General features: G+C 35.3%; 1 protein-coding gene across 8 annotated transcripts in view; it reads right to left on the reverse strand.

Moving 5' to 3' along the window:
* Window positions 1-11,119: 11,119 nt before the first annotated feature.
* The window catches only part of LOC127633287 (neurexin-1a), a 223,629-nt gene continuing 219,503 nt past the window's right edge, over window positions 11,120-15,245 (reverse strand). For all 8 annotated transcript variants that reach the window (XM_052112288.1, XM_052112290.1, XM_052112287.1 and 5 more), the window contains one exon: window positions 11,120-13,073. In XM_052112288.1, the coding sequence (XP_051968248.1) occupies window positions 12,772-13,073 (302 nt within the window). In that variant the 3' untranslated portion in view covers window positions 11,120-12,771. The remainder of the gene's footprint in view (window positions 13,074-15,245) is intronic.

The raw sequence follows: 15,245 nt of genomic DNA on the forward strand, positions 1-15,245 counted from the left end.
CTTTCTTTCCCATTCTGACATTCAGTTTGGAGTTCAGGAGATTGTCTTGACCAGGACCACACCCCTAAATGCATTGAAGCAACTGCCATGTGATTGGTTGATTAGATAATTGCATTAATGAGAAATTGAACAGGTGTTCCTAATAATCCTTTAGGTGAGTGTATATATATATATATATATATATATATATATATATATATATATATATATATATATATATATAGGGCTGTCGATTTAACATGTTAATTCAGTGCGATTAATTGTATTAAAAATAATGTGTTAAAAAATGTACGCAATTAATCGCAATGCCACCGGACGCAATGCCACAGTGAAGAAAACAACCATCCAGCAGGCAACACAATACAAACATGTGTTACGTTCTTGCGTTTAAAACACTTGATGAAGCGCAAATTCGAACTTTAAGGAATCTCAAGATGTGTTCTCAGTATTAAACTATATTTAACTTGACACAGTGACCTAAAAGTTTTATGTTTATGACGCAACGCACCCGAGATGCTACACAAGCATGTCTGACACAGGTGTAAATTGACGGGTCCTTAAACAAGCCCTTGTAATAAATCTCGAACTGATTGACAAATTCACTTGCGAAATGGATTGCTGTGAACTGCGAGCCAATGATTGACTTATGATCAATAATATGGTAGTAAACAATACATTGTATTCTTAAGCTGCTTTTTGTATCATCTTGATTAACTCTTCTGCCACAAGAATGTAATGCATTTTAATTATCTGAATATTTTTTATATATATATATATATATATATATATATATATATATATATATATATACATTTTTAAATATTTAAAGTTAGCTATGTATAATTTCATTATTATATATTGAATTATTTTTATATGAGGGGCTTCATCAGCAAATATTTGTATATGTGATTAAATGTGATTAATCGCGATTAATTAATCGGGACACCATGTTCACACCATGTGTAAAAATTGTAATCGATTGACAGCTCTAATATATGTATATATATATATTCTATAATAAATCTTATGGACTGATGAAGATTTTTACACATCCTGTGAAGTGTTGCTGTGGGGTGCTTACACACCTTTGCTTCACAATGATTAAGAACTGAGTCCATCAAAAGTTTAAAGTATCCTCCCAATATTATTTCATGAGTGGTGTCAGCAGCTTGCAACATCCCTTAAAGATATATAAAAAAGGTCTGGTCATCAGCGTTAAGTGTGTATATATTAGCCAAAATTGACCTTTGCCCCTGAATGTCTGCTAAAAGAATAACGACTCTTCCTAATTTATCTTTGCTCTGTTTGAGACATTTGAATTGTAGATGTTTACTTATCAATGTAATGACTCCACTGCTCTTACTTGAGCCAGCAATTAAGAAAACATGTCCACCCCATATCTTCTCCAATTTTTCAGCTTCCTGCTGGGAAAGATGCATTTCTTGAAGAAATGCTATATAATTTTTCTTTAATTTAAGAAAAGGAAAAAACTTCCTTCTATTTATTATGTGCCCCAATCCATTCACTTTCCACCTGGAGAGAGACAATCGACTCATATAAACATTTGACATTTTGACATATTAGAAAAAATTGATTGTGTGTCAAAAATATAATTATAAAGACCACATTCCAACATTAGATCAACAGTCAAACCTCAAACTTCATTATTGGTTTACTTGGCAGCAGGGCTATAGCCAAAGCTAATATTAGGCATTTTTTATCAGCAAATTTTTCATAACTGGGTGATTTCATGACTGAGATTCAGTTAATTAGTTCAGTTGTGTATAACTTTGCCGAACTGCTTGCGTTTTTTGATTAACACACCTGATAATCTAGATGCAGTATGTACAGTAGATACAATATCGTAAATTACTAAAAAGTCTACTCTAATGCCACTTTCACAAAAATATGCTTTCGGTTGAAAATGCAATGATTTTGCTGTGTTTACACCTTTCATACACATTAGAACAGCATTTTTCTTCATAAAAAACAGAAACTTTATAAAATGCTGCCTAGTACCACACACTTTGAAAAACAAAGACGTTAGGAAATGAAAAATATTTGTGTGGATGTGGCCTAAGGTCCATTCTTGGAAAACAATTCAATAAATTATGATCCCAAACAATTTTGCTTCTCAAATAAATCTATCTAGTTTAAAGGTTTTGATATTTTTCAAAAATATCAAAAGGTCAAAATTATTTTTGCATTGTGAACATCACTGTGGCACCTTGCCAAGATCGTATTCCCTTATATAGTCCTTTTCTAAATGGTCCTTTTATATTCCATTGTGTTTACCCCAACCACAGTCTCCCAACCATAAGCCAGTCCTGACATTTTTTCCCTACTGAGGGTGACTTATCATTTTCTATCTTTTTTTTGTTTGTTTGTTTTTTTGCAATTACTCCACTGATATCCCTCTCTGAGAGTGAAAATAATCTGTGCTCTTCTCATGCAGTGAGCAGGCAAATTGTCCCACGGTACCTTCTCTCTTCAGTAGATGTAAACAGTTGTTTGTTGGGTTATCTGTTATCTCTGGCAGATGCAGCCTGTGATAAATCATGCTCACTGCTGAGACTTTCCAAGTTTATTTAACACAAGAAATCATTGCCTCAGTCACACCCGCTTCTGAATAAACAGTTTAAATCACAGATAGGGTCACTAAACAGATTTAAAAAACAAAACAAACAAAGCTGTTTCAAATGATGCCCTAAACACAATGCAGTTACAATATTCACTACGCACTCAGCCATCTAGTTCATTAATTTTCAATGTGAAATATCCTCTCAAATGGAACAATTACAGTTTTTCACTAAACAGACACAGACACCGTTTTCAAAGAAGCTACGTTTCAAATGCATATGTAGTGTTTCTGCTATTTTTAGAATATTTGCTAAACTCAGTTCAACACATTTGTGTGGTGCTGTATTCACAGAAGTTTCTGGCAGTTGCCACATTTCCACAAATTAAAATTGTTTTGTCAGGCTAGCATTGTTGCAGGTGACCATGCCCTTCACTTATGTAGGGCAAGCCACTGAGCATGAAGTGTCTTGTAGTAGCCTACTCTTCCTTTTGTTGGAGGAACACTTAGACTTCCTCAGCTTAGACTAGAAAATGGCATACAACAGTGCAACATTTTACAATTTGGGTTGCAGTTTAACACTATTTATTCCCTGAGTTTGGAGATTTCCATTAGGTTTTGTAATGGTTTTTGCTATTTGACAACTTAAAGTCTTCTATGGTAAATTTACATATTTTTGATTAAAAGAGAACATAAAATGATTTACATTTTTAATTGATTGGATTATGAAAAATACATACAAAATGGAGCCAGACCTGCTGGATTGCTAAAACAATGCCTAAATAGCTGTTTGACTATTTGTTAACATTATCCTATAGCCTGATTGAAATTATTTCAAAAGAAGAATAAAAGATTACAAAGACAAACAGTTTTTGAATAAAACGCACCAATGCATAATTCCCAATACTGTAAGAATAGGAATGTGCATTAAGTACATTTGTATTGAATATGAAATATCAATCAATCAATCAATGAATCAATCAATCAATCAATGGCATATAGAGTATAGTATTTAAAGAAATATCTCTTCCCCTCATCAAAAATGGGCAGACCTAACCTGCCTCAGATTTAGTTTTGCAATTCAGTATAAAAGAATGACCTATAAAAGTAGTGATTCCCATGGAGCCATACTGCGGCACCATTCGCAGCAGTCCCTGAAGTCAAACCCTGCCTCTGGCATTGTACCCAATTAACTAAAATCATGTCAAATTGGAGCTATGATAAACTGTAGGTTTCTGCTGAATTCCCTAGTTAGCGATTTGGCCTCTGTTCTGGTAGCATAAGTAGATGGAAATGCTGACTCACTAGTGGCACCATACGGAAATGCAAAATTAATGATTTTTCAAAGACTCTTACTGCCCCCAATTCTCATTTTTTCAGACAAACAGGTACTCCCAAACAGGTAGTCCCACCCCAAACTCACAACATTAGTTGAACCAAAACTTTCCATGTCAGACATGCGTCTCAACTCCTTAAACTGAGAGTATTGAATATTGAAGCATAAATAAAATTTTAACTTAAAGTTCAATTACATAACATAAATACGACTAATAAATAATCAACATTAAGGTGAACTATATATATATATATATATATATATATATATATATATATATATATATATATATATATATATATATATATATTCACCTTAATGTTGATTTTTAAAATTTAACTTTATTTTTAGATTAGTTTTAGGTAATATTATTTAGAGGTAACATGATATTACTTATGATTGCTTAGTTATGTGTCTCTATCCACAAAGGTTTAAATGAAGTCCTCAAAATACTGGTAAAGCTCAAAATGTGAGCTTCAGAAGGTAAATTCCTCAGAAGCATTTATGATATTTATGAAAAATATACAGACTTTAAAAAGAATATTTGGTTTGGATTAGTTTTAAAAATGACCAAAGTTCAGTCATGAAACTGTATGTGTAGCAAGCTGATTGTTTTTTTTAACTTGTTATATGTTAGCCAATCGGCTGATTGGTACTTTGACATGTAATCGGGTAGCCAGTCAGCTTATGTCTCTCTCATTGTCTAATATTTAAGTTGCTCAGTTTTGCAGATAAGCAGCACGTTGCAAGAGTTTTATTCTAAAACCCACCGCTATATGTCTAGATAGAGTATGCTACATGGGGATTGTTTGTGCAGCAGCATATCCTACATGCTCGATGCAGCATGTCTTGCGTTTTGTCTAATTGTCTAATCAAGTCATTTTTATTTGTATAGCGCTTTTCGCAACACACATCTTTTAAAGAGTCTTTACAGACAATCATGCATAAACAAAAAATTAAACGATAATATCTATAAAGTCTTAGAGTTGATTAAATATGATTGTAAATTGTGTATACAAATAAATAATTAAATAATTATATCATAACTGTATTTAGAACCCCTGTGAGCAAGCTGAAGGCGACTGTGGCAAGGAACACAAAACTCCATATAATGTTGGTTAATGGAGAAAAATAACATTGGGAGAAACCAGACTCACTGTGGGGACCAGTTCCCCTCTGGCTAAACTGCAAGAATATAATGCCAATATTAATTATTTATGTGCAGTGCAAGTCATGGTTTAAAATTAGTAAACTGAGTAAGTGTTAAGGGCCAGTGTTTAAACAAAATTTTATATGAACTTTAAGATTAATGACTAATGTCTTTGAAGTCCATTCTGGATTAATTGCAGAAGTTCACATAGATGCATTGTTAGATAGATGCATCCTTTGTTAGTTGGCCGATGAAGCCTTTTGTTTGCAAATAATTGAAAGTCTATGTATTCCATTTTAAGATTGTAGTCCATCATTAGAGCGAGGTGATGCAGGCAGAGATCAGTGAGGTGCAACGCAGTTCATCCGTCAGGTCATTTCGATGATGTCTATCCCATGTCCAAGGTTCAGGCAGTGGCATATGAATTATACCATGTCTTATGGTTGGAGTTGGCATCAGTTCATCCCCTGAAGTCTATCGTAATAGACTGAAGTGATGCCTGGCTAGCACCGTCTGCATTTAGTCATCATCACTCAGAGACACGTATCAGTGGAGTCCGACACAAGCAGGAATGGAGCTGGATCTGGCTGGCTCTGGTAACTTCTGGATATGAATCCAGAGCTGAGACAGGGAAACAAATAGAATAATATTAGCATAGATGCCATTCAGTTTTTTGGCAGAGTTATAGAGCATGATCAATGTTTCTGGTTCCAGCAGACCTAACTAAAGCAGCCTAATTGTGAACTGATGGATAAATTAGGTGTATGCCTGGCTAACTATATGAGTCTTTAGTCAAGATTAAAACTGAATGAGTGTGTCTTCATCCCAAACATACCCACATTAACAAGCCAAATCTATCTGTCATGGCTGAACTAAGTTTAAGGTTGGGGACAGGATTGGGGGTTATAGATTAAAAGTAGAATAAAAGAATGTTGCTGAGCACTACTATATAAAATATGGGTAAATTGAGTAAGACATGACATACTCTCACTATATCATAACATTAAAAGGAGCTGAAAATATGTGGCAAGCAGTGAGAGTGATCCTTTAAAAAAATATAATTTAAACACAAATCTTTAAAAGGCACACAATATGTTTTAAAAAATGTTGTTGGTAAATTCATAATTTCTATAGCACAGACACTGTTAGAAATGTAGGTGACTAGAATCTTCACTAGGTAAATCTACAATTTCTAATTTTTGGGTGCTTTGGCAAATTCACCTGCTCACAGATGGAAGAATCAAGATCACCAGAGCCAGAAGTTCTCTGGTTAGATTGGATCAAATCTTAAAATGGGTTGTTCAAAAGCAGAAAAAAAAAAAGGATTCTGAAATCAGATAAAATCACGTAATCCAGTCTTAGTTTTGATCTGGATCAAACATTCAGAATGTGTTGTTCAAACCGTTTTAGTAGGATTGGGATACCTTTGATCCAAAAAAGCAGAATTATCCTGATCCCAGCAGAAGGGTGGATTTCAGAAACAAAATATAATAAAACTTTAAAATTGGCCAAATAATACAAACCTTGTATAATGTAATACAGTATACACATTTATTTATATTTTGCACTTTATCCGTTTAACCTTTGCAGTTATAAAGTAGATATAAGGCTCCCTATTAAGCCTTTCAGTGCAGTAAAGTAAAAAAAATAAAAATAATGATTTTGTCCCATAATATAATCCCCCAAACAGCTGTTAATATATGTTAATATAATGAACTATCTATTTTAACTGTCATGTATCACTGTGTATTAATTACAATTACATAATCATCAGAGATGAAAAAGTCAAAAGTAGTTTCTAACAATATCATTCCTTATTACTTGTCCAGTCAGTCCCTCATTCTGAGAGAACACCTGAGGTTGGTCCGGGCCTTCAACAGTCTCAGGTGCATCATAAACGTCATCACAGTGAGGGACAATGCACCTGGAAGTGATGTTGTGCTGGACAATACAGGCAACAGCCAACCAAAGCCAGACTTGATATACACCTCCTAAAACTCTTGAACGTTCTTTATTTTATTAGCTATTGGACATTTAGCCTTTTTATGATTTAAAACATGTTTTCAATATATCCACATTGTATTTGTGAATAATGTATATTTGTTTATTTTTATTTATTTGTTGTGGGTCAGGTGAGAGATCTGACTGTTTAAAAGAAATTTAAAATGCAAGGGGATGTTTGTATTGTTTTAATGTGCTGTTTTCTGTATCTTCAAATAAAAACACTTAAATGTGACCCCATGCTGGCTATTCTATCTGTTGTTCTTTACATACTGTAGCTAGTAGCCTACATTGTGATATGTAGTACCATTTAGAGCACTGGTAACCTGGATTTGGTAATCTTGAAAAGTTTGTATCTGGATCAGGGTGAAAAACTGGCACAAAAGTAAAATGGATTACCTGATCCTGGATTGCAAAATATGGGATTCCAAATAACCTTTTTGAACAACTAGGCCCAGATCTATGAAATATAGATGTATGTATTCTGAAGAAGTAATTTGCCTAAGCCCTTACTGGACTGATCTAGAAATGACTGCAACGACTCAGCCTTTTTAGTGCAGAGATCCATTTTCACACACATTTTCTATACATTTTATGCTGTCTAAAGGACGGTCCATCTAAATGTACATTATGTTGTGATACATTTTTAATTATTAATTAATTTAAAAATTATTTTTGAAATGACCTGAATTAAGCAATTAAACACATACTAAGGAATATTGTTTAAAGGTTCAGTCCACCCCCATACAATTTCTTTTTGTTTTTTTTTGTTTAATAATTTCTTTAACATGTCATTTATATATACTAAATGAAAATGTGAAACTCAAGTCCATTTATGGAATGAAAACATATGGGAAACTGTCTTTCCGTTAATAAAGAATGTGAAATATCTAGGCTTAATTGAATATATTTTTAGACTCAGGTAATGGGAGCCATTAATTAGACAAAAGCCACGGTAGGACAGATTTGTCTTTTTGCAACCATTTACAGAAGGGTACACATTTTCAAACTGTTTAATTCATGTTCAGATGTCAGTTCAATTTTAGAGACTGTGAAGAAGAACAGGTTGAGGGCAACAAAAGGGTGTTAAATTTGAGATGTTATGTTGCTAAATCAATTGTATAACACTTTCAAGGTTAAGCCTTGTGATTAATGATGTCAGCACTGTGAGACAGTCTTTTTATATTTCACCCAAACTCAAAAGCACGTGCCTATAATTAAACAACCTTAACCTTTAGAAACATCTCTTCCAAAACCCTTTTATAAGTCCAGAGCTACTTAAAATGGTATCATTTTGGTAACACTGCACAATGCATTATACAATGAACTATGGCAAACAATAAACAATATATTTTTTTCAGCATTTTATAAATATGCCATTTAAATTGTTAGTTCATTTTAGTACATAATGTCTAACACAAGTAACACAATGACTAACGTTAACATGTACTAAAGGTTTTCATGTTAAAAATGTCTTAGTATGTATAGTACACAATAAACAAGAATAATAAATGCTGTAAAAGTATTTTACATAGATAATGTTAACTATTGTGTTCACGAATATTAACAAAAACAATCCAATAACAATTATTGTGTTACCACAAGTCAGCCACAAGTAAATGACCAGTGAAGTAAATAACATTGATTATCTTGTTACAATGGCACCTGTCAAAGGGTGGAATATATTAGGCACCCAGTGAACAGTCAGATCTTGAATTTAATTTGGTCTGAGTGACTTTGACATGGGCCAAATTGTGATGGCTTGATGACTATGTCAGAGCATCTCCAAAATGGTGTTCTGTGGTGTTCCCTGTATGCAGTGTTTAGTACCTACCAAAAGTGGTCCAAGTAAGGACAACCGGTGAAACAGCGACAGGGTCATGGGTGCCCAAGTCTCATTGATGCACGTGGGGAGCGAAGGCTAGCCCGTCTGGTCTGATCCCACAGAAAAGCTACTGTAGCAAAAATTGCTGAAAAACGTAATTCTGGCCATGATAGAAATGTGTAAGAAAACACAGTGCGTCGCAGCTTGCTGCATATGAGGCTGCGTAGATGCAGACCGGTCAGAGTGCCCATGTTGACCCCTGTTCACCATCAAAAGTGCCTACAATGGGCATGTGAGTGTCAGAACTGGACCATGGAGCAATGGAAGAAGGTGGCCTCATCTGATGAATCACGTTTTCTTTTAGATCATGTGGATGGCCAGGTGCGTGTGCATGGTTTACCTGGGGAAGAGATGGCAGCAGGATGTACTATGGGATGAAGGCAGGCCGGCAGAGGCATTGTGAAGCTCTGGGCAATGTTCTGCTGCAAAACCATGTGGATGTTAATTTGACACCTACCACCAACCTAAAGATTGTTACAGACCACGTACACCCCTTCATGGCAATGGATTGCCTCGATGTCAGTGGCCTCTTTCAGCAGGATAATGTGCCCTGCCACAGTGGAAAAAGTGTTCAGGAATGGTTTGAGGAATATGACAAGAGTTTAAGTTGTTGACTTGGACTCCAAATTCTCCAGATCTCAATCTGACTGAACATCTATGGAATGTGCTGGACCAACAAATCCTATCAATGTAGACCGAACCTTACAACTTCACAACTTACAGAACTTAAAGTATCTACTGCTATTGTCTAATACCACAGGACACCTTCAAAGGTCTTGCGGAGTCCATGCCTTGACGGGTCAGAGCTGATTTGGCGGCACGAGGGGGACCTACATGATATTAGGCATGTGGTTTTAATGTTGTGGCTGATTGGTGTATATTGCCTCACTTTTCAGCTTTTCTTCTATCTATGAATATGACAATTAAATAAAGCATTACAAGGAAGAATTCTCAAGGCCGGCCGTGACAAACCTCCAACCCAGCTGCCCCTCCCTCCCACACTCCCTCCGCAAAGTGTGTTGAAATGAGGCATAATGAAAAGTCTATGGTGGGTGTGAATAATTCATGAATCATAAATTACAGCACATGCCTCCCTGTAGGGGTAGTTATTTCACACCAGCTGTTCCGTTGCCTCCTCCTGTGCAGAAAATTAAAGAGAGGCACTATCTTGAAGTGTCCACTGCCCTGACCAAGTCTCCATGCTGCCAACCTCTGATGGGCAGCTTTTATCATGACATCTTGTTCTTCAATACAAAGAGAATGTAACTGTGTGTATTTCCATCCTTATACTGGATCAATGGTCACATTCAATATGTATATACAACATGACTGGCCCCTTAAGGTTCCCTGGGAGGAAAATATGCATGGAACATACTGTATGTCTAAAGTGGTATAGATTCTGCTTATCAACAGGAGATTATTCCAAAACAAAAAACAAATAATACTGCAAACTCAGCTGGTCACAAAACTAAGCAAACCTTGGCAACATTGCAAACAGCTGATGCCAAGCATTTGCTATGATTTAAGGTGATTGAAAATATTGATAGATGCTATTTATACTAAGTATAAATAGCAACAAAAAGCATCTTCTTTGCATTACAAATAGTGATAGATGATAGTTGCAACTTGCTGTTAGATGCTATTTGCATTATTAATTAATACTAACATATAATATAGGGGCATCACTGCAGTGTGTTTATTGTTTTTATTTCGAGTCCCACGGACACTCTATACCCACCCCTACCCCTAAATCTAACCCTAAATACAATAACGTTTTAATAAAGTACCATGAACTAACAATGAACAATATATTTTTTAAAAGCACTAATTAATCTTTGTTATGAAAATAACAATTGTTAATTGTTAGTTCATAGTGCATTTACTAATGTTAACTTATACTGTATAGCTTTTAATTTTAAACAAGTATTGGTATATGTTGAAATTAACACTAATCAAGATGAATGATCAAGGTTAGTTCAGGATACAGAATGTACATCTAGTTACTAATGTTAAAAAACTGTGCATTTGAACTGAACACAACATGACAAGCCCTTTATGAAATGTATAAATCTTCCCAATCATTTAACAAAGCAAATTGCATACTCTGAAGCCATGCATTAGATGTGTCTTCTCTATATAAGAATAAAGAACAAATGCGTTCATAGGTCTTAATATTTTATTTATTCATTTGATTTTTCAAAACTATTTTTTCATAATAAATCTTCACTTTGAGGTCATCAAAGAATTTTCACAATAAAAACAAAAGAAGGTATTATAGAAAAATTTTACACAAATAAAAAACACACAAAACAAAAGCAAACATTTTATTCAGAATGTTATATATTTTATACCTCTTGTACATTCCGCACAGTACAAGATAGCAGAGAGGATGTTGGCAAACACTTTTGAAGGGTTCTTTTCTATCTTTGTGATTTTAGCTATAATCCAATACTCAATTTGTCAGGATGGAATTCATTGCGTTGAAATGATGATATTGTCTCTCCATAGGTCTGAGTCCTAAATACCATGCATAATTTGTTTGGTCACTAAGACAAGCAAGAGGATATTGCTTAAACAGTCCAAAATCTTATTTTATTTTCCACATGGCTGTTTGCTTTCCAAAACCTGTGCTCCTACTCTTGCCTTTTCATCATGCTGACGTAACAGCAAATAAAAATAAAGAAACTATAAAAAAACAAAAAAGGAAGGCGTATGTAAAAAACAAAGAGAGATATGGAAGCTGCACATAAAATAAGGAAAAAAAAATCTTCATAGATATTGGCAGAAATGGTTCTATCGCTATAGCAACACATTTACATTTAATTGTCTGTTTTTCGTGGTTTTCGCCTTGTATTTTATTAAAAAAAAAAAAAGAAAAAAAAAAAAGGTTTGAAGAGCAGGTATACTGTAGTTGGCATCATCTATATAACAGGCTATAAAACACCACTTCAGCCACAGTCCAGAGAGCACACAGATAGTCTTTGCACCGTATATAAACATGTAATAAGATACTTTACGTGCATGGAGTTTTTCTCAATCTATTCCGAACGGCCCTGGTATTCCTCATCATCATTTGCGTAATTTGTCATTATTTTTGACAAACATACAAACAGAAGAAAATCCTACAACCTTTACACTTGGATTGATATTTAAGGCCTCCACAATTCTCTTTGACACCAGGGGATTTGTCCGCCATATGGAAATCTGCTCTGATCCTACACAGAGTGGTCCTTTCGCATCCCAGCTCGTAATACTGCCATCAGAAAAGGGAGTCAAATACTTTGGCTGATTTAACAATCATAGGTAGAATCTCATTGACAAGTCTTTCATTCCTTTTCCAATTCCGTCAAATGAGTGTCTGTTTGGATTGCTGCAGATGTTCATGGTTTTTCTGGCTTTAGAGGGAAAATGTTCCAGCAACACATATACAGGCAACATAATATGAAATACACTTAATTCTAACCAGCGGCCTTGTCTCTCAGCAATACACTCGAACATACAAGGCTGACCCGGCCTACCCCATCCACAGATAGGTCGACTACATGGAGTCTCTCCAAATCTTGGGTGCTGGTGCAGTCCATTCTCTGCCCATTTCATTTTGTACACACTTTTCAGCTAATTAAAGTTCTTGTGTGCTTGGTTATAAAGTATGTTTTATCATTGTTAGTAACAGTATATCATGTCTTAGGTAAAACTAAGACAGTTTTGTCTTTTTTTTCCCCTCAATAACTATACACAGGTTGATCTCCCCTCCCCTTTGCATGTAAGTTCGGAGCACAGGATCTGTGGGTGGGTTGTGAGGGGGGAGAATGTCTGTGAGATCAGACGTAGTACTCCTTGTCCTTATTCTTTTTATCTTTTTTATTTTTTGGCACGCCAATGGGTTTCTCTTTGACAGTGGCTCCGTTGGGCTGTGTCGCGGAATTACTGATGTAGTTTCGGCTTTCATCCACGTGGTATGAGCCCTCGTCGCGGTTTCGGTATTTGTACATGGCATAGAGTAGGATTAGGATGCAAAGGGCAGCTGCCGCGACGATGCCTACGACCATGCCTGTGGTGCTGCTGGATTCCCGTATCACCTCCGGGCTTGGGTAACCCTTCGCCTCGGGCAATGGAGGGTGAGCTGTTGATACACATGGAGGAAGAAAGAGAGACCGTTTATTCATTTACCACTATGAAAAACCTCTATACCTATACAATCTTATTCTGGTCCTGGAGGGCTACTATCCTCCAGAGTTTAGCACCAACCATTGTCAAACACACCTGAACAAGCTCATCCACGTCTACATGAAATTATAGACAGGTGTGTTTTATTAGGGTTTGAACTAAACTCAACTACACAATGGCCTTCCAGGACCAGAGTGCTCAAATTGATTATGAAAGTTAAAAGTGCACTCAATATTTTTTGAATATGTCATCTTGGACATATATTAACACCGCAGTTTTCAGTTACCGATGCCATCGTAGAAATCCACTTTTCACAATCAGCCATAATTAATTTAATCCATGAGTGAAAGTGTCCAATAACAGGATGGCTACTGAGATTAAGCAGGTAGTATTCAGATGGTCATGTTTTTATAACATATCAGCCCCCACAAGGAAAACCCTCTATATGTAGAAGAAAACCACTTTAATAAGGTTACTGATATGACTGGAGTCCTCATCTCATGTGAGTTGTCATGATTTTATACATCTTTCAAAATTACTATTAATTTCTTTAGGAATCAAATTTACAGTGTGCACCTTTAAAGTACAGTTACACAAGCCTTTGCTACTCCAATTTCAATGTTTCTGCAACATTCACACCAGTTAATAGTATTATTCAGCTTTGAGCAGAAAAAAAAAATACTAAGAAAATGAATGAAGTAATATGGGGGAAGTGCAACTAGGGAGAACTTGAAAGAAAGGCAGATATCAATATTTCTTCATCGAATTGATTCCTCTCCTAATGTGATTAGAAATCCCACTGAGAAACTGCTACACAGCAACATAAAGTCCCTTTAGTCAACAGGACATAAACCACAACAATGACACTCAGCCTTAAATGAAGCAATATATGCGTTTACTGCAGCTGCATATCTTTCAGTATGAACAGGCAAACCTCTACTGTCAGCTTGTGCAAACACACTTTCTCAAACTGTCACAGGCTGACACAGATAAAGTGATCAGAACTGATATTTTCCGTGAGCTGTGACCACTGAGTGAACTTCCCTTTATGGCAATTTTTTTCTGGGCAGATAGAGTGGTGTGGTGGGTGGAAGAGAGTGGTATAGTTTGTTCTGATTTGTATATCTGTCGGAGAGGGGACAGTAACTGGATGTCAGCGCGGCTGCAGGCAGGGCATAAACGGCCGGCAGAAAAACACCTGTAAAAAAAACGTTCGCAGCTTAGGCCTGATTCACTGTGAACCGCAGGTGCAGGAAATGAGATGATGACTAAGTACAGCAAGGAATTATGGAATGGTGACCTCTGCCAAAAGATATTTTTATAATTTTTGTGTGGAAAAAGGACACTTGTACAGTATTTGCACTTGATCCCTTTATGTGTTTTTACTGATCGGAATAAAGAATAAAGTGTATATACCTCCATTTAATGGCCATATGTAGAGAGCAGTGTGGGTGAAGGCCGATAAAATACCGATTCACAATTTAAAGATTAATTATTAATCCAGGGTAAAGAATGAACAGTGAGAAACACTGAAAAAAAAAGCCCTCTAGATTTTTGTCCATTACCCCAATTTTGCTCTATATGAGAAACTTTACTAGCATTCTGGCCACTTAATCAAAGTGTGAATGACATGTTTTATGCACTCAAACATTTTGACATTAAAACAGGAGAAAAATCTGATGATTTGAAATATCATATAAACATGTTTTCTTTTGTGTGTGTTGTCTGGTTTATAGAATGAGCAGATTTTGTATAGTTTCCAGTGTATTGTTGTTCATGTAAATGCACTCATCGTTAAGGCCAGGGGTCGGGAACCTTTTTTTTTTTTACCAAGGAGCCAATTATTTTAATTTTTGTTTGATGCATTTTTTCAAAAGAGCCATACCACAAACAAAAAATTAACAATTTTTTTTAGCTAACGTGTTCATACAAAATTTTTCAAAAAAATACAATGTTTATATTTCCCATAGACTACTCAAAAAAATAATATGATTGTTTTGGTCATATTTATGCTGCCTAAAGAAAGAAAATAGAACTAAATTTTAGGTTCAAGGTAAAACTGTGTTTTATTATCTTATGATTTAATCACTTTCATCTTTGTTTATTTAATACAAATATACCTGTATAT

The sequence above is a fragment of the Xyrauchen texanus genome, chromosome 40 (genome assembly GCF_025860055.1).
Source record: "Xyrauchen texanus isolate HMW12.3.18 chromosome 40, RBS_HiC_50CHRs, whole genome shotgun sequence".
NCBI lineage: Eukaryota > Metazoa > Chordata > Actinopteri > Cypriniformes > Catostomidae > Xyrauchen > Xyrauchen texanus.